At 41.8% G+C, this 23,403-nt stretch overlaps 4 protein-coding genes across 6 annotated transcripts in view; 2 read left to right on the forward strand and 2 right to left on the reverse strand.

Moving 5' to 3' along the window:
- The window catches only part of fancm (FA complementation group M), a 65,428-nt gene extending 64,630 nt beyond the window's left edge, over positions 1 to 798 (reverse strand). The window contains exon 1 of the mRNA XM_078175081.1: positions 38 to 798. Coding sequence (XP_078031207.1) covers positions 38 to 740 — 703 coding nt within the window. The 5' untranslated portion in view covers positions 741 to 798. The remainder of the gene's footprint in view (positions 1 to 37) is intronic.
- Positions 799 to 1,042: 244 nt separating this feature from the next.
- iqcc (IQ motif containing C) lies at positions 1,043 to 4,591 on the forward strand. The gene is made up of 5 exons (XM_033643354.1): positions 1,043 to 1,137; positions 1,515 to 1,658; positions 1,731 to 2,067; positions 3,147 to 3,268; positions 4,388 to 4,591. The coding sequence occupies exons 1-5, from the start codon at positions 1,096 to 1,098 to the stop codon at positions 4,421 to 4,423; spliced, it is 681 nt and encodes a 226-aa protein (XP_033499245.1). The 5' UTR covers positions 1,043 to 1,095; the 3' UTR covers positions 4,424 to 4,591.
- Positions 4,592 to 5,136: 545 nt separating this feature from the next.
- Positions 5,137 to 16,054, forward strand: dcdc2b (doublecortin domain containing 2B). 3 transcript variants are annotated; one of them, XM_033643388.2, is made up of 15 exons: positions 5,137 to 5,338; positions 5,508 to 5,808; positions 5,973 to 6,024; positions 8,699 to 8,769; positions 10,794 to 10,925; positions 11,026 to 11,160; positions 11,316 to 11,355; positions 11,489 to 11,554; positions 11,720 to 11,888; positions 13,795 to 13,904; positions 14,043 to 14,111; positions 14,442 to 14,513; positions 14,637 to 14,711; positions 14,846 to 14,923; positions 15,030 to 16,054. In XM_033643388.2, exons 2-15 carry the CDS (start codon positions 5,525 to 5,527, stop codon positions 15,090 to 15,092), a joined length of 1,416 nt encoding a protein of 471 aa, XP_033499279.1. In that variant the 5' UTR covers positions 5,137 to 5,338; positions 5,508 to 5,524; the 3' UTR covers positions 15,093 to 16,054. The 3 variants fall into 3 exon arrangements, with proteins under 3 accessions (XP_033499279.1, XP_078031208.1, XP_078031209.1); XM_078175082.1 differs by having other exon boundaries at positions 5,514 to 5,808; XM_078175083.1 differs by lacking the exon at positions 14,442 to 14,513.
- Positions 16,055 to 16,812: 758 nt separating this feature from the next.
- tmem234 (transmembrane protein 234) lies at positions 16,813 to 22,100 on the reverse strand. The gene is made up of 5 exons (XM_033642022.2): positions 21,891 to 22,100; positions 21,369 to 21,520; positions 21,202 to 21,268; positions 18,600 to 18,692; positions 16,813 to 18,259 (listed from the first exon to the last, which is right to left on the reverse strand). The coding sequence occupies exons 1-5, from the start codon at positions 21,901 to 21,903 to the stop codon at positions 18,147 to 18,149; spliced, it is 438 nt and encodes a 145-aa protein (XP_033497913.1). The 5' UTR covers positions 21,904 to 22,100; the 3' UTR covers positions 16,813 to 18,146.
- Between the last annotated feature and the right edge of the window lie 1,303 nt (positions 22,101 to 23,403).

Below are 23,403 nucleotides of genomic sequence, written 5' to 3' on the forward strand. Positions count from 1 at the left end.
AGATGGGTGTCAGGGGGTTTTGTGTCATGACTGTTACCTGTCAGCTCGGCCATGTGTGCCTGTGGGATCCCCATCACTTTATAGCAGGCCTCGATCTGTTGTGCCACCAGAGGTTTGGTGGGAGCCATGAATACAATCTTCCCCGATGGATACCAGCGGTAGAAGTTGTACATCACCACAGAAGCTATGAAAGTCTTCCCCAGGCCAGTGGGAAGACACACCAGTGTGTTTTGAAACAGGGCAGCCTCTGATATCTTCAGCTGGTACTCCCTGATGGGATAGTTGGTGGGGTAAATCCATACCTTAGCAGAGGAGCTGTCAAAGCCAGGGAAGTCTGGGTATGATTGCCCACCTGACGGGACGGGAGAGAGGGCAGTGCTCTCTGTTGCTACAGGGCTGTCATTTTGGAAAGAGTTTGCATCACCAAGTTGCAGGTTCTGTTCGGCTTCATAGACAGCAACTATCATCAAATCATCGTCGTCATCTTCATCTTCATACGCAGGCTCCTCTGTCCTCACCGAGCTCTCTGTTGTGGATGTGGACCCCTGACCTACCTGAGCCCACAGAGGATTTTGAGGAGGGTGTGCTGTAGCTAACGTTACCTGTGCGGCGTTGCTCGGGGTTGTTTTGCGCCGTCCAGCGGCTTTCTTGCCATCTTTTTTCGGTTGTGCGACTTTGCTTTGAGAGACGGGTGCTCCCCAAGTCTGAAACAAAGTCCTCTGATTAGTGCCACTACTCATTTTCACTCGTTGTGGCGGAAAACTCTGAGAAAAAGTCTCGTCAACATTGCAAACTGAGCACCCCGGAATACAAATACGGGATCACTTCCGTTCACGCCTTACCAAAATAAAACCATATACATAACAACGGTTTTACTCAAGAGTAATTTCTGTCATTAAAATACATTTTTCAAGTAAAACAAAAAATCAGCTTGTTGTTGGCGTGAATATATCAAGCTTAAAGCTAACCGAGCACACGTACGTTGGCTACATTTAACACGGATGCCTTTATTTTGTTAGCGTGACACCGGAACAACATCAAAAGTTTGAGTTCCTCTCCCGCTCTAGGAGACGACGCTGTCATGTTACCATAGCAATGGACAGAAGCAAATGGGAGCATATACTCACCTGTTTTCAGGTAATTACGTTAAGTAATTAGCCTACTCTCAAACTGTAAAGCACCAACTTGCGCTTTTATACCTACAATGATTCATTCGTGCTGTTAGCTGCTTTTGCTAACTTCCGGTAAACGGCTACTAACCCTAGGTACCGGTGTTAGCATAAAGCTAGCTTGTAGCTCTAAATAGATAGATACATAGATAACGTTACATAGGTAGATATATACTTTATTACACATAGGGATAGACAATTTAAGAATAAAAACATAAGAATAAAACCACAGTAATGAAATGATAGTCTACTCCCATGACTACTACAGTAGATATGCTTATAATGGTAGTGCACGTTTAGCTGGTTGTCACTTTCCATATATCTATGGACTCCTCTCGTCTGCAGGCTTCTGCACGTGGATACCTGGTGAGAAACGAAATCCGTCGTGCACGAGAAGACTTTGAGGACATCGTGACAGAGATTGATGGAGGCTTGACCCATGTAGAGTGGAGGCAGGGGGTTATTCCCATCCCTCGCTTCACAGACACTGTAAGTAACTGAAACTACTGTGAGAGTGAGTTCATCAGCTTCTTCTCATGGTTTTTGCTCATGCATCCTCAGGAAGGCCCATTTCTACGACTCAGCAGCTCTGCCAGCAAACCTCCAAACCCACGACTGGATGTCAGTGCCAGCCACCACAGTCCATCATCATCATCCTCAGCACCCTTATCAGAGAACAGAGGAGATCATCCTGTCCTGTTGGAGAGGACAGAAGCAGAGAGAGATAATTCACAAACCAAAGGTCAGGCCTCTCTTTCTCAGTACTGTTTCCACAGCAGCAGTGTTAGAGGGGATGGAGAGGGACAGAGAGAAAGCACAATGGAGGAGAAAGATGGAGACTCTACTACCGTCTGGAGCAGTTTGGAGCTGGACGTGAGCTATGGTCACTCTCACAAAGGTGAGACTTGTGCATGTAACAGTAGTTGTTCCCTGCACATTTTTGGTATTGAATGAGATGAGAGATTGAAGAGATTACTTATTGTGCATGTCTCCTCCATATATCATATTGATTTACAACGGAAGTACAATGGTGCATCTTTCGTGGGGCTTCAACTGGAGCTGCAAGGATTAATCGATTAGTTGCCAACTAAAAAAATGTATTGCCAAATTATTATATCATTAATGCATCAGTTCAATTTTTTTCAAGAAACAAAGGTCACAATTCTCTGATTCCAGCTTCTTAGATGTAAATATATTACTGGTTTCTTTATCCCTCAATGACGGTAAACTGAATATCTTTGGGTTGCAGACAGTACAAGACATCTGAGAATGTCATGTTGGGCTTTAGGAAACACTGATGGACATTTTTCACCATTTTTAGACATTTTATAGACAGACAACGAATCGATTAATCAAGAAAATAATCAACAGATTTATCAGCAATGAAAATAATTGCTAGTTGCAGCTCTCAGCTCTCACCATCTCAGTTTACAGGAGCTCAAGTAGCTGCTTTCAATTACTTTTTTGTTTTTAATTTTCAGGTTTTCTTTTTTGAATTTGCAATTTTCAACAATATGATACTGAAGAGCAGAATCAAAGTAGCTGGAAATAGCAAATGTTTTGGCACTTTTCCTTGAGAACTGACTTAATTATTAATCAATTAACAGTATTGGTAAAAAAAAAAAATTGAATTCATTGTTGAGGCACTTATCTTGTTGTGGAAGCACTGCAAACGGCTGTGGTTTGTTTAAAATAGAATTAAAAGTCAATGTGTCGACATTATAATTAGATTTAGTTATTTAAAACAGTGACCTGCTTCAACGTTTTAATATAACTTCAAGAAAATTGTCTAAATGGGAGCGATATCATTGCATACAAGTTGATTCATCTCACCACATTTGAAGGTTTTTCACTTAAAAATAAGCAAAAGAAGATAAAAATCTGACGATGGTGTAAAACACATGTCGCACCTGTGTGGTTGCCTCTTGTAGTGTAGATGCCTTATCTATCATTTTGAATTTGTCATCCCTCCTGTAGGTCCTCAGCAGTACGGCTTGGTTCAGGAGGTGCCCTGTACCCCAGAGGCCTTGCGTCTCCATAGAAACACCCTGACCATGGAGCTGGTTTGGCTCCAGCAGGCCATTGAAAGCAGGAAGAAGGTGAGGCAGAGGAAGGGAGAGATGTAGTGTTTGCATTTATTTAGCTTTGGCAGTCTCCCACTGGAAGAAAATTGCCTCTGCTGCAAGACTGAATTTATTGAGTGACCTCAAGAATAAGCCAGTACAGTGAGTTCACGCTGCAGCAGTTCTGGAAAGAAATACCTACATTGTAAGTATCCGTACCTGAATGATAACTATAGTGCATTTGCAGCAGCTACTTATTAAAGGCAATCACCATGTCCTGAAAGCAGCACAGATACTGAAGCTATGCACATGATTCAGCCTGTTTTTTTCCTACAATCTTACCTGCGTTATTAAGTGCACACATCTGTAATGCTACTTACAGTATTTAACTGCCTGCACCCTTCGCACTCAGACTGTGCACCAATTGAATCCCGTAAATTATCTTTAACAACCTGAATGTCGTCATGAGTCCCACATCACAGTTTCCATGAAGCACTCTGCAGCTCCACAGGGTGCCAAGGTGCCAAGATGTGCACAGAGAACACTTAATGGTAACAGCAACTGAACTCAGAGCAAGGTTATTAAACTGAACTGAAATGAAACTAAAAAAGTAAAAAACATGTTAGTTAACTGAAATAGAAATAATGTACATTAACCAAAAACTGTATTGTGTACATGGAAAACTAACTAAAATAAAATATAAATATACAGGTGACGTATCAAATTCATCAACACAACAAGCGGGGGGAGGCATTGGTGCATATTGAGACTGGGATGTCTACATGACTGTGTGTTATTTGCCTTCACAAGGTGTTGTGTTTGTATGTAATACCTATTCTGAACTTCTTAAGTCTTGCCAAATCTTCCCAAATACCCCCATATAATTTTAAAAAAATGACTGAAACCAAGAAAAACTAAACTAAAATTTAAAATTTAGAATGAGCAAACCCACTCTGGAAACTAACTAAAACTAAACTGAACTGAAAACAAAAATTAAAAAGGAAATAGAAGCTAATAGAAAATACAAAACTACAGTAACTCTGACTCAGAGGAAGCCGGATTTACTCATGCATGTGACTTAAGCTTACCTAATGTATAACTAGGCAGAAAATTAACATTAAACTGTTGTTTTCCCTTCTGTCTCCTCCTCTGCAGTACTTGTCACTGAAGGACAGGCTGAGTGTTTCCTGACAGCAGACGTAATCTGAACTGGACCAGACAACTGAAGTCACTCAAGTAGCGTCTTAATATTTTATATAGAAACACAGTAAATAAATTGCAGTCTGTGGTTTTGAGCACGTGTTGGATGAAATATGTACATTGTGTATTTAAAAGAAATAAATGTTATTTTTCTAAAAAGTCGTCTCTCTGCTGTTGTTGCCACTTACTACACATAATAACACAAATTGTATTTGGCACAGGTAGTTACTGTCGTGTAGGAAGAAGGTTCATTCAGAGAGATGAAGTGAAGGGTCCTTGGCTCTAAACAAGTTTGTATTGTGACTCATAGAAGCTCAAATTTCCCATTTGGATCACAATGAATGAGCTCTCACTCATCACATCCTACAATTCACATGACTGTCTCCTGTTAGGCTGCTGTTGTCTTTTAATGTCACTAAAGAACACCCACAGAAAAGTCTTTAAAGCCAAAAAATAAATGTGTTTAAAGGTCACTTTTGAGAAATTTCAGTACTGGTTTTATTACCTACTGGTTCCTGCACTTGCCAGGTAATGTTAATATAAATGACATATTTGGCAATTATTTTTTGGGTGGAAATACAGACAACTGGGTAGAGGTTATCTTAGTGATTCAGCCTACAACACAGCGACCCAGCCCATTCTCTCCTCCTCTGTCTGTCCCTTTTGTTGTGGTTCCTGCCGATGGTTTGGCCCACAAAGCCAGTCATTGCTGGCCACGCTGCCATAGCAACTAGGAAATACTCACCACCGTCAGTGGAGTAGTGTGTGAATGTGTGTGTTAAGGGGGGATAGAGAGAGCAGAACGTGGTGAGTGGGAGTCCAGACATACCACAACAACAGAAGGGACCGATTTTTCACCTTTGCCTTCAGTTCTACGATTTCCTCGCTTCGTCTTCCAGCAGCCGTGTGAGTGACTCAACAGTCTGTGTGTATCATAGATTTGTATTTGTGTTTGGCTGTTGAAGTGTGAATGTATCTGGTGTGTTAAGATGGTCTGTAAATGCTACTCTAGGTTTAGAGAGTGTTGTATGTGGACTCAAAAACACTTGGCTTTTTAAAAATGTGTCTGTGACAGCAACAGCTGGCTCAGAGATGGCTGCCAGCACCGCAGCCACAACTCTCCTGCCTCCAGTGAAGAGCGTGGTGGTGTATAGGAATGGAGACCCTTTCTACAATGGACGAAGGTTCGTGGTCAACCAGCGACAGGTCACCACCATGGAGGCCTTTCTGACTGAGGTGACCCTGAGCATCGGGGCTCCGCTCGCCGTCAGGACTCTGTACACCCCGAGGCAGGGCCACAGGGTCACAGACCTGCAGGACCTTCAGACAGGAGCCCAGTATGTTGCTGCTGGCTTTGAAAGGTTCAAGAAGCTGGAGTGAGTACAAAACACATTCACTGTGCTGATACTGGGGATCATGTTAATGATTTAATAGGTGGTTTTCTGTATCTAACATGAAAGTAAATGAATCCTGACAGGTTTTGATGCTTGGAAAAGAAATGTTGATACTGGAGGATTTGTCTTTGTCATATCTGTTGTAGTTACCTGAACGCAAGAACAAAAAAGCAGCCTGCTGCCCGTGAAGAAACCCAGGTAGGCTTTTATTTTGTCATGTGGACAGCTTGCTTTTAAAGGTCCTGTGTGTAAGATTTAGAGAGATTTAGTGACATCTAGTGGTGAGGATGGCAGATTGCAACCAGCTGAAACTACTCCTGCTTAGATTTCTTTCACTTTTCATAGTTCAGGAGGTTTTTAGTGGGAGCCAAATTCTCCACAGAGGTCCCTTCCTCTCCAAAATAAATGGACCAGGTGATTTTAAACTGTGAAAACATTAAATAAAGTAGTTTCACGTTAAAATCAGTGTTTCTCCGATGATGTCCTGCATGTCGTAGATGGCCCACGAGCCCAGCGTCTGCTAATGCAACCCGGTCTGACTCCTTACTTGTCTAAGTTCGGCGCTTGGTCAGTGACTTGCATCGTTAGACAATGATAAAAAAAAAAAGCTGTCCTTTAATGTTGGCATGATATGTAGCCGGTCGCCGTTATACTTAAGCGGCGCTCAGCAGCATCAGGGAAACGCGACAGGACAAGAACGAAAGTTAAAGCGGTGAGTCCAAGTAGGGCAGGTGGCAAAGGCGCTGGATGGGTCCGACAAACACTGACTTTCACCCGGGAGAGCGGTATTTGCATCCCATAAGATTCTAAAGCTAAACCATGTTCTGTTTTTTCCTAAACCTAACCACGTGCGTTAGTTGTTGGGGGGAAAAAAGGTCAATTCGCGGTGTTGTACTGACATAGTGCGTTTATTTTGAAAGAGACTGTATGTAAATGGTAAATTTCCTGTGAAAACAGAAGTGTATTTTGAAAGAAGACAATGTATGTAACAGGCAGAACATCACAGAACCTCAACAACCAACGCACACAGGGTACCTTTCACATCGTGTCTGGACATGGAAGGTCCGTGACCAAACATTGATATGTGACAAGGGCGGAACGAGAATGTGTTGGCCAATGTATGCTCACTGTTAACTTAAGCTTAACTTAAGCTCCAGACGTTCAGGAGGTTTTTACCAGGAGCCAAATTATCCACAGGGGTCTCTTCCTCAAACTGAAACAAACGAAACAAACTGACCTGGTGATTTAAACCGGTAAAAACACTGAATAAACCAGTTTCACGTTAAAAAAATCTGTGTTTTTCTGTCACTGCTCATCATGGAGGGGCTACAAAAACACAAATGGCCCCATATACATCCAGTGTTAGGTTTGTCTGTTTTGGGCCACTGTAGAAACATGGCGGTGCAACATGGTGATCTCTATGTTAGAGGACCCACTCCCTATGTAGATATAATAAAAGTTTTTTCAGGTGATTATACACAAAAGAAAAAATACTTATTAAATTCAGTGTCTGCCTTTATATCCACCTAAATCCTCCACACTGGACCTTTAAGGCCAACAGCACAGTCCATCACTGATTAATCCCAGTCTAACCGGGAGGAATGCACCACCTGGCTGCACTCATATCAACTTGATCCATTTGAACTCCTGCCAAACCAAATATGAAAATGACCACAGGATTTTCCATTACCTGGACAAGCTCATATTTGCCTATAAGTGTGACAACACACTGTTATGCTAGCATTAGTTAGATTAGGGTCACCCTTTGTGATTTCCTTCTCATTGATGTCACTGGTTGTCATGTAAATTACCACAAACAATGGGCTAATGATTGTGCTGTCTGTCAACCAGTCACTGCGGCCTTGCGGGGCGCCCTTTCAAGGGTCTCGTGTGACATTAGATTCAGTAGTTACAGCTGGATATCACCAGAGATCAGAACTTCCTTAAAATTCTCTGAATGAATCTTTCCTCTTGAGCTTGTTTGCAGGGTAGTGATGATGATGGTGGTAGTATTACACAGGTAGAATCTCTCTTAACATTCACACGACACTTATTTCAAACACACACACAGAGCTACTCATGCTTACAAGCGCTGGCTTTGTATCTAAACCAGCTGGCAGGGATGACCGCTTGGTTTTTCAGACGCAGAGTGTGCTCTCAGTCTTAAGCCATCAGTGTTACTTCTCTGAAAAACATAAAAGGAGCAGAGAGTGATTGTGTGTGCCTTGGATGTCTGCCATTTGGAAAGCACAGGTCTTTGATTTTAGAGTCTTACATGCCTGTGTTGTGGTTGCTGAGGAGCAATGCAGGAAGTGTGTCCCTGTGTGAGTTGTGTTTGATCCCGCTGCTAAAACAAAGAGTTATGCTTCCACGCAGTGCTATCAGGGCTTTGTGCATGTCTCAACAGGCCCTAATGCCCATATTCACCGCTCCACGCCTCCCTCTCTGCTCAGACACACTGTAAATGCATTAAACGTCCGACACTTCAAAGTAAAAACAATAAGGGAAGATTATCAATGTCTGGTTTCTTCTGAGTTGATTGATTCAGTCCAGCTACGTTATCAGAGGCAGACACGGATATTGGCTCCAGATTTCATTGATATGGGACGACGTGGGCTTCGAGAGGAGCCCGCAGATTGGACTCTTGGAGTGACGTTTGTTTCCTTGGCTGCGGCACTTGAGCTGACATGAGCAGAATAGTTAGTCGGTCATTACACAGTAAGGATAACTGTTCTCTCTGTGATGGATGGGCAGTGTAATTGATGTGCAGGACATGGGTGACATAAAACGGATTTTCAATATCGCTGAGAAAATGACAGCATTATGATGTTTTGCTGTACCACGCATCTAATTTTCTGAGTGTCTTTTGCAGGTCAAAGTGACTCAGAGGCCAAATGTCTCAGCCAAGTGGAGGAAGTTTATACCTGTGCCGTGCATTATACAGTGAGTTGGACAAACTACAAACACACACACACACACACCCACACGATTATCCTTAGCTCATATTTTATCTATGATGATACTCTTTCAAGGAAATGGGTATCTTCCAAATTCATGGTGTTTTTAGTGTAACTACCTCTTTCTGGCTATGATGGCTGCACGGATCTGGGAGTGGCAGTATCAGCTGGTGGACTTGAGATGGAATATGGTATTCAAGGCCCTCAGAGGATGAATGGTTCTGACTTTGGTGATCCCCTTACTTCTCCTGTAGCACTTCCAGCAGGTTCAAAGCTTTCACATATCCTGTTTAACGTCTCATCCGTACTACAGACGGGTGACAAATTCAAAGAAAAACCAACAGTAAGTGTCTTAGGATGTTTTCACACTTGGTCTTTTTCAGCCCTCTAAACGGACTCAGAGCAGTGACTAAGCATTTAACCTGTGCCTTGTGAACACAAAGCGCTCCAGGTTCGCTTTGCTCCTTGCCATTGTATCTAGCCTTCTAGATCACATGCTGTTGCACTGGGGTGCTTGAAAAAAACAGACAAAACCATGTCAGCCTGTAATGCTTGCAAGGACACAGGACGAGGAGTAGTTTGGTCCATGGAAGGTACTGCACATCTCCAGATGTGGAATGTAGAATACATCAAACGGCAACAGTCTACAGCACAGAAACACTAAGGTTTTCCTCCAGTTTCAAGTTCATCTGAGAGTGAGGGGCTTCATAACCGCACTGCAGTGCCACGTCAAAGTAAAAATAAAACTATGTCAATATATATTATATATTGGCTGCAGTGTGAACAAAAAGAGCACTGAGGCCCCATCAGAGCTGAAGTTGACCAGAAAGAGAACTGAGCCCTTTTCTGGTAGTCCACTTTTGGTCCACTTTAAGAGGACTGAGTTCGGTTCATTTAAAAGGACCATATGTGAAAACACCCTTAGTAAGGTGTTGGGCCACAACATGCTACCAGAACAGCTTCAATAGGCCTTGACACAGTATCCACAACTCTCTGGAACTCTGGATGATGGCCGTGAAGTGCTGTCTATGTCGGTCTAAGGTGTTATATTGGGTTGAGATCTGGTGACAAAAGTCAAAGGCCATAGCATAGGATTCACACCCTGTCATACTCATCAAACCATTCAGTGACCCCTCAAAACCCCTATAGATCGATTTGCATACATTTTGGTAGGAAATGCAGGATGAATCGTAATGACTGTGGTGATCTGACATTTCCTCTATATTGCTGCCATGAAATTTACTTTTGTGGTTTAAATGAAATGGATTGCTATGACGTTTGGTACACACATTCATGTTCCCCTCAGGATGAATTTTATTAATGCTGGTGAATCTCTGACTTTCAGCCTCACAACATCAGATCAAAGTTTTTATTTGTCCAGGGAAACAAAAAGGGGCTATTGTAAGAAAAAACTAACTTTTGGAAGATACCCTCTTGATTTGTCTAGTCTTGCAGCATTGGCTGAATTTTACAGTTTTAATAAAGAACAAGATGTTCTTTGGATTTTGTTCCCATACACTGGAATAACATTAGGAAAGGATCTCCCCATGGTCAGTATAGACAGGAGGAACAATGACTGTGTCAGTGCACATATGAGCATGTATCATTAAGTATAATTTAAAAGAGAATTACAAAAAATTTAAACTGTGAAAATATCCTGTTTTGATTATTCTATTGTGCCAAGAAAAATCAAAAAAATATTTTTTATTTATTTAAATTGTAAAATTATGTACATTAACAGATTTAAAACAGATAATATAAAAACTATAGGATTGTACTTAGAGATTTGAAAAATCTAAAAAAAAATCAGCAAATCAAAAAGAGGAATGAAAAATGTTCAAAACAACATAAAATAAATAATTAAATTAAATAAAAATCGGCAAAGATAACATAAATGTGCACATACTGAATAAAAGAGACATTAAATAGATCTAAATCTAAGAACAGGAACATAACTCAAGTAAGGCAGTCTAGAAACACTGATTTTCTGTAACCATCCTTCCTGTTCAGCGTTTTCCGTAACGGAGATCTCCTGTGTCCGCCATTCCGATTCATCATTCCTCGGAGCATGCAGCAGGACCTGGAGCAGATCCTGAGTCTGGTCACAGAGAAGGTCAGCTTACGAACGGGAGCTGTGCGCAGGTCAGTGACAGTGACAGACGCTCACATACACTCAGTGGAATACAAACAGAGGAAAGAGAGATCCGGTAAATACCCCCCCCCCCCCTCCGTGCTTCATCAGGTTGTGCTCTTTGGAAGGAGTGCCTGTGTCCTCAGCTGTGGAGCTGGAGACCGGCCGCTTCTATGTTGCCGTGGGAACCGAGAGGTTCAAGAAACTTCCATATGTGGAGCTGTTGGTTTCAAAAGCTGCTGAGAGGTATTGTTATGCAAGGTCCTCTGTGAGTGTAAAGATGTGTGTTTGTTTGCATCTGTGCTGGTTGTTCTGCTCTCTTAGATAAAATGATGATTGTCAGACAAAACAAAACTGTGCACGTCATCTCCTACATCACAGTGCTTTTCTTTATCTTGTAGATATTACCCAGGAAAGAGAAGGCTGCTGAGGAGAAATGAGGTACCTCCAGTTAATACTGTAATTCATTCACCTTAATTTAATGTCTTTAGTCTCAGAATTGTTACTCTGCAGCCTACGGTTCATTTGCAGCATGAGGTGTGAGTGAAAGCTGTCTGGTATGTGTTTCTCTCAGAACAGGAAAGCAGGAAGTGGTCCAGAGGACCAGTGCAGTGACTCAGCCCTCCTCGACTCTCCAGAGGTAAAAAACAATCTCCCATTGTCTTCACCCCACAAGAGCTATATTGGGACTGTTAATTTCTTTGGTGTATACTGATTAACACATCCAATGCACAAGTGAGACAGACTGTGCAGGGGGTATTTTTTGCCTATAAATGAAATTATATTGCATCCTGTGAACCTTCAGTCAGATGGTCGGAGGGTGAAGTCGACAGGAGATGAAGCTGCAGCTCCACAAGCCACGCAGCAGAGGGGCAGGAGAGGAGGAGGAGATGAGACCTCTGTGTTCTTCGCCAGGCCGGTTAAGATTCGCAACAACAGAGGACGACCAAGACCACCACTCAGCAACGGATCTGGTTAGATACCCCAGACTTTATACATCTAATTTTAAATCTAACTTCCTCATATTCACCATGATTCACCACCACTGCCAGTTAAATATACAAATAACTTTAACAAACAAACAATAAAAAAGATTCTAACTATACTTAGCATTCTGATAAATCTGCTGGTCACCAATTTTGGTACAGAATCATCTAAAGCTGGATTTTTAATTCTGCGTCGAATTTATGCCGAACCCTGTGCGGTAACCTGACGTGCACCTTCCCAGAAATGTAACTACACATCACGGCGACGCAGACCTCCTGCCTGTTGTAAGCTGAAACCATTTCCCTCAGTGGAAACAAAGCTTTTATTTACCTTTATTTCATAGATAAGAAATAATAAATTGAGACAACAAAGCCTCCACAAAATAGCATTTTAAGCCTTGTGTGTGATTTATCCTGGCTTCATATGAGCAGAGGAAATCTCAGCTATTCGCAAGGCTAATTTATACAATGTAAAATAACAGTTGTTTTGTTGGTGAACCTTGTGAGCTGTGATGGAACTGTATTTTGTAACGTTACCTTTGTTAAATGTTGCTCTTGTCCCTGCCTTCATATGAATAGAGGAAAAGTCCGCTAGCCGCTAGGCTAATTTATACAATGTAAAAATGCCATAGGCTTGTGCTAAAAACATTAGTATGATGTATTTGTGGGGAAAATGTGTCCAGATAAAGACAAGTGTTTTGTCTGTGAATGCTGCGAGTTATAGTGAAGCCGATTTGTGTACTTGTGTTTGAGATTGTCTCTATTTAGCCATGTTTAGTGTGTGTTTAATGTGTGTTTTGAATCAACTAAACTTTACAGCACTTCACAGAAACCCTGCCGCCGACTAGTGTTTTGGAGGTGTAACTGCAGAGTGGCACAGACACACCACCGCAGGAGTATAAGGCCATGTTTACACGAAAACAATCCACTGAGAACAGAATCGTTTCTCATTTTCGTTTTGAATAAAGTTCCGCATTTAGACAACAACATTTTGATAATCGCCGTGCACACGGATCTGCAAAAATGAACAAAAACACTGCAGTATACATGCCAGGCCAGTATTTGGCGGTGCGACGCTTACGCTTTCTTCTACAGAGCAGCGATGTATAAACAAACAAAATGGCAACCGCACGAACGTTTGTCTGGATGGATGACGAGGTGGAGTTGCTACAGTAAATCTACACTATGATGGGGAAGCATTGATAAATTCAATAGGGTGAGCAGCACAAGCACAGCTCGGGAGTCCGCCATTGTTGTTGTGATGGTCGACTGCCTCGCGCATGCCTAGTGACTGGAACCGTAACGCGCATGTGCGAAAAGTCTCCGTTTTCAGAGGAACTGCATACTGCAAGTTTACTTGACAACAGAGATGGTGCCGTTTCCAAAAAATTGCACTCTGGAACCCGTTTTCAAAACGTTTTCAGGCACCCAAAACGCCACTGTCGTGTAAATGATCAGCCAAAACGCAACTAAAGTTTACCGTTTTCAGTCGAAATCGTTGTCATATAAACAGGACCTAAATGCTCACAACGGCGTAGGCCACCTGCATAGGCTACGCACTCTGCATAGAGCTGATGCACAAGTATAAATCCTGCTTAAGTCTGTGTCTAACTGGAGCTCAAACAGCTTTTTCACTGGTCAATTTAGCCCTCGCAGCAGTGGTGGGCAGGGCAGAGGCCACATCCAGAATTTCTCAATAAGGGGGAAAGAGCAGATGTGCTTGCGGCGCCTTTTTAGAGCTTCTCTTAATGCATTATGTGGGAAAGCCATGTTAGACAAAATATTAATCACAGCAGAGTATTTATTACTTCCTAAAATGTGTCTGGAGGGGGTCTTTAAAATTGGATTTAAATCATTTTCACAGCAGCAGCTTTTTGATTTCTGTTTATCACAGTCCAGCCCAGCGTGTTTAAAAGAGCAGCACGGAAGAGAAGAGAAGAAGTACGAGGGGCCGAGGAGGTGCACGAGGATGAAAACACAGCTATAGAGCTTCCTGTTGACCAGGTTAGTGTTACCCAGTGTCCTTTCAGCCTTATAACCACATACTTCTATTCTGTAATTACATACCTCCACTTAAGGAGGTAAATGAATTGCTAAAAATACATGTTGAAAGCAGTGTAATCTGTCTCGTTTTCTATCCAGAGAGCTGCAGAAATAGTGGAGGATGAGGAATTAGACAACCAAAACGGCTCTCTGCACAACTCACAGCAGGTAGGCAGACATCAAACAATTGTTTCATGTTCCATATGAATCTGTTTGCTTCATAATGAGCAGAGCAATGAAGAAAACCTGTCTTTCATTTTAATTCACTCTCAAATACAGTGCAGGGCTATTATTCTACATGGTGCACAAAAACTGAATGTATAATTCATTCAATAAAAGATGAATCCATTTTGGTCTGGATGAGAAATTGATGTATTCATGTATTGTGGTGCTTGATTATAGTCTACGCAATGAACAGTTTAAATATGAGTGATGAATATGTGATGCATATGATACTATATTCCGCATGTGGAAAAATCCTTATCCGTTTTTCTCAAGAGACATGCACAAATTATAGAGAGTGAGCAGCACAGTGGGGGAGAACACCCACACAAACGCAATGGAAAGCAGGTACAGTATATATGTGAGTGGGTGGTTACGTTTATATAATCATAACACAGGTGTCTTAATATAAAAAGGTTCAATTTTTCTGTGTAAATGGATTCAGAATATGATATTTGTGTCCTGTAACAGGCTCTGTATTCTGAAGAAGATGGTGTGAAACAGACAGAGGGAAATGCTAGGACTGAGTCTGCTGCTGAGATACAGGTACAACACACACACACACACACACACACACACACACACACACACACACACACACACACACTACCAGCTGGTTATATGCAGTAGTACATGGACACAAAAATGTAGCCAGAATTCACTGTCTCTCATTTCAAAAGGAGCCTGAGCTGAGGCAGACAGCTTCAAAGTCGAGGCCTTCGTCATCCACCTCGCAGGGAAAGAACAGGGAAGAAAAGGCAAGTTTACCCACCTCTCAGTGTGTGACAGCTCTTATTCACCACAACCAGGCCTAATGAAAATGTGCTTCTTCTTTTACACTGTTTTAATAACATGCTCCAACAGGACAGCCCACAGGACAGCCCGTCAATTACAGCAGAACAGAACCATCATCAGGAGGACTGCTGAATGACAAGCATAGATTCATCAAAGTGGTTTTAATACAGCCACAGGTGCAGCAGATGACCCAGCCACTGCTTCTACAATGACCTACTGTATGTGGCTAAATGAATGTTTGATTAAAAGGTAGTCATGGATGGATTAATGGACAGGCCTATCAGGCACAGACCCAGGGGCCCCCTGGCCTTCACATGCAAAATGTTACCCAAATTAACACGTGCCAACCAGTAAGAGATTCAACGTGACCACCAAGAAACATAAAATGATTGCAAAGAAACATAAAATGACCACAAAAAGACTGAAAATGACCGCAGAGACACAAAACGACTTTAAAGAGATGCAAAGTGTCTACAAACAGCCCAAAAATGACTACAAAGACACTCAAAATGACTATAAAGAGACACATACAATGACCACAGAGACTGAAAATGACTACAGAGAGCCCATAAATGACTACAAAGAGCCTCAAAAAGACTACAAAGAGACTCAAAGTGTCTACATAGAGCCCTTAAATGACTACAAAGAGACTCAAAATGACTACAAAGAGAATCAAAAATACCACGGAGAGACTCAGTGACTACAAAGAAACCCAAAATGACCTCAAAGAGACTCAAAATGACCATAAAGAGACCCAAAGTTACTACAAAGAGACTCAAAATGACCATGAAGCCACACAAAATGACTACGAAGAGACACAAAATGACCACAAAGTCATAAAATGACCACAAAGAGACTGAAAATGACTATGAAGAGACTCAGAGGGGTAAAACAACCACAGACACATAAAAACTGCAAGGAGACAAAACAGACCACAGAGACAAAACGACTACGAGACACAAAATGACCACAAAGTCATAAAATGACCACAAAGTGACACAAAACGACCACAAAGAGACATAAAATGACTAAGAAGAGACACAAAATGACCAGAGACTGAAAATGACTACAGAGACAAAATAACCACAAAGAAACTGAAAGACTACAAAGAGACACAAAATTATCACAAAGAAACTCAAAGACTACAAAGAGACTCAAAATGACTAGGAAGCCACATAAAATGACCACAAAGAGACTGAAAATGACTATGAAGAGACTCAGAGAGGGGTAAAACAGACCACAGACACAAAACGACTACAACGAGATGCAAAACACCTGCGAAGAGACAAAAAAAGAGACACACAATGACTGTGAATAGGGGCAAAGCAACTACAAAGAGACTGAGAATGACTACAAAGAGACTTAACAACAACAGCAAGAGGCTAAACTACAGAGTCTATGTAACTCATGTAGGACAGGTGGTGGGGCCTTCTGCATGTCTGTGCCCAGGGGCCCACTGCTTCCTAATCCGCCCAAGTTGGTAGTACTTTAACTGTGGTGATGAGCCAAGTAACAGCATCTGTTTATGTTGTTTCTTTTAGAAAACTGTCAACAGTGTGAAGATGCTCAGACTAAATATGAACACACACTACAGGAGATGGACACACTATCATAAAAATACAACACACTACAATCCTGAACAGTTTGACACTATTCGCTTCCCAAAGTGAGCGTTGTTTTGTGCAGCTGTTTATGATAGTGTGCCCAGCCTGTGTTACAGGGATAATTCTGATGCAGATTATGTGTAGATGTTTAATGATGCAATTTACTCCATATACAATATGTACATAAGAAACAATATTTTTGGGACATTTTAAAATGTGATTTGTGACAGAGATCGTGACACAAGGAGTCATGCTTTGCCAACAGTTTATTGATATCAGCCGAATAGATGCAAAAATAAAAAGTCATCTGTACAGTGTTTTGTGTTAATTAAATACTGTGACAATAAAAATATATATTACTATGTACATTAATGTTATTTATGAAATCTGTGCGGATCTGGTCAGACTTCACACTTCTTCTTTTTTTTTTTTTAACCTGGACCCTATTTTCCATGTTTTTGTGTCTAACTAATGGGAACAACAATTTCTGGGGCATTTTTTCCGAGATTCATGATCATTTTCTCAAAATGTTCCCGCTCTCTTTCTTTACTTTTGAGTTTATTTTTCTTGTCATGTTTAACTGTTTTCTTGCAACTTGCAGGACACTTCTTGCCAAGCTGCTCATCGCCTTTTTAGCATGTTTTTGAACGAGACCAAACTAATTTGCTCAGGTTTCAATGGTTTAAATGCTCGTGAAAAGTGTCTAAAAGGGTTAAACAAAAAGGATCTTAGAAGATTTTAGAAGAAAGGTCAGCCTCTGTAGGGATCCTTTCCATAATGTTGTCAGGCGCTTAAAATAACAATTTGAGCCAGTCAGTGGCAAAAACAAGCACTTTGAGTGAACATACATTGACGGTATATAGTTGTCCATTAACATTAGATTGCAGCCTGTTTGGCCGCTGTCAGCTGCAGCCCTCACTCTCAATACTGGACTATTAAAAAATTGTTGTTCACATTTGTCAAACATGGCAAAATAAAGTCCAGGTTGAAAAAATACTAAAGCTCCTATTTAAGAAAGTAGCAGTGGTATATCTACCTCAGTAATACATCATCTGTACAAGGCAGCGGGGAAAACAAGTAAATGAAAAACAGCTTTATCCTCGAGCTAAACAGCCATTTGTCCTCTCCTCTCCTCTGTTCTGCTCTTCCCCAAACACACCACAGTAGACAGAAGGCAGCCGCAGTAAAATGTCCCTGTAAAACCAGGAGGTTAGATCTAGCCGGTCCATTTCAAACGCCAGCCTTATTTGTATGTGGTCTCTATAGCCTTTATGCAGATGCCAGTCACATGGTGGGGCAGCAGGACGCTTAAAAGAAAAAGTTAACAACCACCAAGTTCTATTCAAGCGCCATAAATCTAGTCCAGCCTTGAGGTGAACCCTAGATGAACCCACTTCCCCTTCAACTTGGTGTAAGAGTTTGTGGACAGGCCTTTTGAAGCTCGCGTTCATTTAGGCACAATTCTCCCACCACAAACATTGCTCTAAGGAGCCGCTGTCTGAATCTAAATTGCCCCCTCTGGTCCTTCCTTCCTCCCCTGCTAAGGAATCACTTGGAGGTACAGGAGAATTTGTTTCATTCTTCATTTCTGTGCAGTCTGGGTCATATTCTGCGTCCCAGTGTCTTTGCCATCAATGGAGCTTATAACACACAGAGTGATGCCAGCCATGGTGAGGAACATTCCTGCGACAGCCTCTGCACAGAGTGAGGAGTGTGGGGGAAGGTGTGAGAGAAAATGGAGGTTTAAAAAAAGCACATCTTAAAAAAGACACAACACAACCAGTACAGTATTTTTCAAGGAGAGGAGGAACGCAGAGGAGGGATTTAAATGCTCAACACAGACGTGGCGTTCCAGTCAAGTAATGTCGAGCAAAAATGACTTGTGTCTTGCTTATGTAACACTGCTGAATCAGTCCCTGAAACGTGTTCTGCACAACAATCGTCTGATCCTAAAGCTTTCAGTATCTCACATTTGTCCTTGTGCAGCTGCCCTGGTGCTGAGAAGCAAGCTAGTGTATGAAAAACAGTGACTTACGTTTGCCTCCGAACTCCTCACCCAGAAACTTGCCAGTGAGCAGGGTCCAGAGGAAGGTGAGAGAGTTGGCCACAGGAACAGCAAGCGATAACTCTGGATAAGAGAAGTGGTGAAAATTTGATACAATATTTTGCTGCCAAATGAACATGCAAACCCTCTGGTCGAAGTCCTGTCAGCGCGCTTTCCTCATAGAACTAACCGTCCCTTGGGAGAATGCCATGGAGGAGGCGTTTGAATGCAAGAGATTGCCCTACGCTGACCTGGTAACTGAAGTGACGACAAGAGGCTGGAGAGCTGAGGTGCGACCGATCGATGTGGGCTGCAGAGGCTTTGTCACTAGATCCACCACTAGGCTCCTAAAGGGAATCGGGATTAATGGGCAGGCCCAGAGGAAGGTGGTCAACGATCTGGCCAGTGCGGCTGAGAGGTGCAGTCACTGGCTATGGCTGAAGAGAAAGGATCCCGTCTGGGCCCCTAGGTGACCACGGAGGAGCCAACCTTCTGACACACACCCAGGCCTGATCAGCCTGTGGTGGGCCTGCCTCAACGGAGGGTGAGGTGCACAACTGATGATGTGTCAGGGGTCACTCTGCCAGGTGGTCACGGCCAAAAACAGCTATGCTCTGACCCAAAGTGTGGTGAAAATCCAGGGAGTGTAGCACCAAATCCTAAATGATGAATCTCTATGAAAAGCTGCACATGTTCCCACAAGCAGGATCATGTCTTACATGGTGGTGTGGGGTCAGTGTAGAGCTCAAACAACTGGTCGATTAGTCGATCAACAGAGTTATTTTGATAATTAATTTATCATTCAAGTTATATTTCAGGCAAAAATGGTAAATATTTGCATGCGCCAGATCCTCAATGTAAAGATTTGCCGCTTTTTCTTGTCTTACATTATAGTAAATTGATAATCTTTGGGTTTTATGCTGTTGTTTGGACTAAAAAGCACTTTAAAAACACAAATTTTCACTATTTTCTGACACTTAAAGGATTAAAAGAGTCATAACCTGCAGATTAATCAATAATAAAAAAGGACTATTAGTTGCAGTCCTGCAGTATTTCACCTTTCGTGACATGTGCTCAATTTATTTTCCTAGAGGAGTGGGGTTGTACAGAATGTCTCTTTTTTTTAGATTTAAAGCTTCTATTGAGGTTTTTAAATGAAGCTTCAAATGCTGGTCATCGTATTTGATGATGTCATCACCCCAAGAGAAAGAAATAAAAAATTCACAAACAAAATTCTCACAAAAGACTTTGTGAAATTAACTTTCTTTTAAGAATAAATATGATTTATGCCCCATAAACACAGGTGAGTGCCTCCCTTTGTGTACGGCAAGCAGGAGGGAACAGTTTTTTTGCAATGAAAATGTTGTAGCAGAATATTTCGTTAGATAAATGCATGTTGTGATTTTGTTGTGGGAAGTAATTGCCTTTTCTCAAATAAATTTGGACTTTTAGTCTTTACAACCCTCTGTAGTTATTGGAAATATCGAAGAAAACACAGAGAAAAGCTGCACGGCCTTCAAATTTCGATTTAGATTTCAAACGTCAATGTAATGAACGTAGCTTCAAAGCTCTGATGTATTTGCTACAGCCCTCCTTTACTTAACTCGATTACATTTAGCTGTCAAACACACAGCTTAAGTCTGAACAGTTTACTTCAACCATAGGTCTTTTTCAGCGAGACATTTTGGCATGACGTAGCAGGAAAAGCAGAGGTGTAAATAATGAAATAATGCTGGCTGAGTTCCATTTAGCTGCTTTAGTTTCAGGTATTGGTATCGTGTATGCTGACTCACTGTCACACAGTCATGGCTCAGTGGGACAATATCAAAGAACTGAGCCTTTGTTAATGTCACTAGTAATGCTTGTGCTTACCCGCTATGACAAATAATGTCATGCACATAAAGAGGTGTGATGCAGAATGGTTCCCTCTGACTTTAACATTAATGATATATTTTAAAGCAGTGGATCCCAACTGGTCCAGGGTCCAAATTTGTCCTTAGTTATTAGTTCAAGGTCCACAAGGTTTAATATATTCAACGTCATACTTGTTGTCGAGCTAGTTTGCTGTCTCTGTTAAACAGCTGTCCCTTACTCACTCACTCTACAGCATAAAACAGCACTTCAAAATAAAAGCTTGTCCCAGAAATTCACTGTACTTCAAAAGAAAGTGTGTAACATGTTCACGAATCACTTGCTGTGACTCTACCAGTTGGAAACCACAGTTTTAGGGAGTTATGCAGCAGGTAAAGGTGACGTGTTAGTACTAGTTTATGAACATGTTTCTTAGTTTATCTCAGCAAGATGGGACTTTCTAAAAATGCATCTCTGTCTGTCTGTAGCAGGAAAAGCACAGGTGTAATTAATAACATCAATGACTGCGTGATGACTGAATTATGATGAACGTATTACATTCATGGTAGCCGCTTCCAGACTCACTGGGACTACTTATGTATTGGAACCACTGAGCTATCATTACTGTTATCAGCCACACCTGTGCTCTTTATGACATATCAAGGTGAAAAGGTCATTCTCATCTATGAACGCCACCCTCAAAGAGTGTGTGAAGGTGTTAGTTTGAAAGTGTGTGCCTCACCTGTGGTGGAAAGTGTGTAATAGTACACCAAACAGCCACTCTGGTTCAGGAGAAATGGGACCAGGTACTGTGGAGCAACACAAGGAAGAAGGTGCAATAAAACTTCAAGGCAAAAGTTACATGGAAACGTGCACATTTGCAAACAAAGAACGTATCCCGGGGATTACCTTGAGGTTTAGAAACAGAAACTTGACCTCAGCCAGCACTTGTGAGACTCTGTTGCTGTGTTGCACATTTTCTATCCCCTCTGCGCCTCTCTTGAGGAAAGGGTTGGTGCAGCCCCACAGCACTGACACCAACAGGAGGCTCAGCAGCTCCACTGCAACACAGCACAAGCACACACCATCACCCTGTCACTTCATGTCTACGCTTAGATATGCTACTACTATTGCTAAACAGCTCATGTGTTTAACAATGAGCGAGCCACGGCCTGATAAAGACTGTTAAACAGTGCAGTTAGCACCTGAGCTACAAACACCGGTGTTCATATTTAGCTAGCTTACTTCCTTAGCATTAGCGCTAACATGTCAGCTATATTTAGGCTAGTTCTGTTTTCTTTACGGCTAAAAAGGGAAGCGGATACTTAGAATTATATTCGGGTATACAGTCGGTCACAACATATAAACAACACTCGGAAAATGACATGATTTTAGAGGGTAAATTAGCTTGTTAGCTTGTTAGCCACTCACCTACGGTCACCATCGTAACATAAACAGTCACTGTCAAGTCGCGTTCAAGACTGCTCTTCAGCTCCGTTGTTGATGAACGTTATTTAAATGGCCGCATTAATAAACAGTATCAAACCTATTTAGTGATGTAAGTTTCCTCGGCACCACACATGAATTGAGAAGCACCACAATACGGTCTTGTTCGTTAACTGCAATATTTTGCAACAATTTTTTGTCATCTTGAATACAGCTTTGGGATTTGTCAGTGTAGTAGTAACAGAAGGTGACAGCAGAGGGCGCTATAACTAACAACAACTCAACACCATGTGGAGGACCATCACTGTTTTGTGTGTGTGTGTGTGTGTGTGTGTGTGTAAAAAGCAGGCTGTCAGTGTAATATCATATTATTGGGTTATCTAAAATATGCATTGCTGTGTGCTTAAGTAAAATGCAACTACTTTTCATACAATTTGGTAGTTCTATAAAGATTAATCTATAATTAGTGGTGTAATATGATGAAGTAATTATACCAAGTTACAGTACTAAAGTGTTTTTGGGAGTATCTGTACTTTAGTTGTTATATTTCTGTCAACTTTCACTTTTACTCCTCTAAATTTCCTAAATAAAAGGTACAGTTTTACTCCAACACATTTTCCCGAAGCATTTTTGTTATTTACTACAAATAGGGGAAGGGAGGAAGGGATAGATGGACGAATGAAGAAACTGGATTTTGCTCTTGAAAGGTTCTGAAAAAGACCCTGTCCATTTTTAAGGTGTTGTACATGTTATGAAGAAATAAACTTCCTAATTCTCAAAATTCTGACCTCTTGCTTTATTGTCAACAGCATTTACTTGTACTTCTACTTTAAAAACTTAAGTACATTTAATATCATAAAATTACTTTTGATACCTAAGTACAGTAGATATCAGATACTTAAAGACTTTTATCCATCCATTTTCATGCGCTTATCCAGGGCCGGGTCGCGGGGGCAGCAGGCAGAGTAAAGCACTCCAGACGTCCCTCTCCCCAGCAACGCTTTACAGCTCCTCCTGGAGGACCCCAAGGTGTTCCCAGGCCACATGGCCAGCGAGTTCTGGGTCTTCCCCAGGGTCTCCTACCAGTGGGACGTGCCTGGAACACTTCCAATGGGAGGCACCCAGGAGGCATTCTGATCAGATTCCTGAACCACTTCAACTAACCCCTTTGGACACAAAGGAGCAGCAGTTCTACTCCAAGCTCCCTCCGGATGTCCGAGCTCCTTACCCTATCTCTAAGGAACCTCATTTCGGCAGCTTGTGTCAGCAACCTCATTCTTTCGGTCACTACCCAGAGCTCATGATAGGTGAGGGTTGGGACATAGATGGACCAGTAAATCAAAAGCTTCGCCTTCCAGCTCAGCTCCCTCTTCACCATGACGGTCTGGCGAAGCACCCGCTTCAATGCAGAAGCTACAGCAAACTGCCAATCCATCTCACGCTCCATTCTACCCTCACTCATGAACAAGACTCCAAGATACTTGAACTCTTTCCTTCG

This window comes from Epinephelus lanceolatus, chromosome 15 (assembly GCF_041903045.1).
Source record: "Epinephelus lanceolatus isolate andai-2023 chromosome 15, ASM4190304v1, whole genome shotgun sequence".
In the NCBI taxonomy this organism is placed as follows: domain Eukaryota; kingdom Metazoa; phylum Chordata; class Actinopteri; order Perciformes; family Serranidae; genus Epinephelus; species Epinephelus lanceolatus.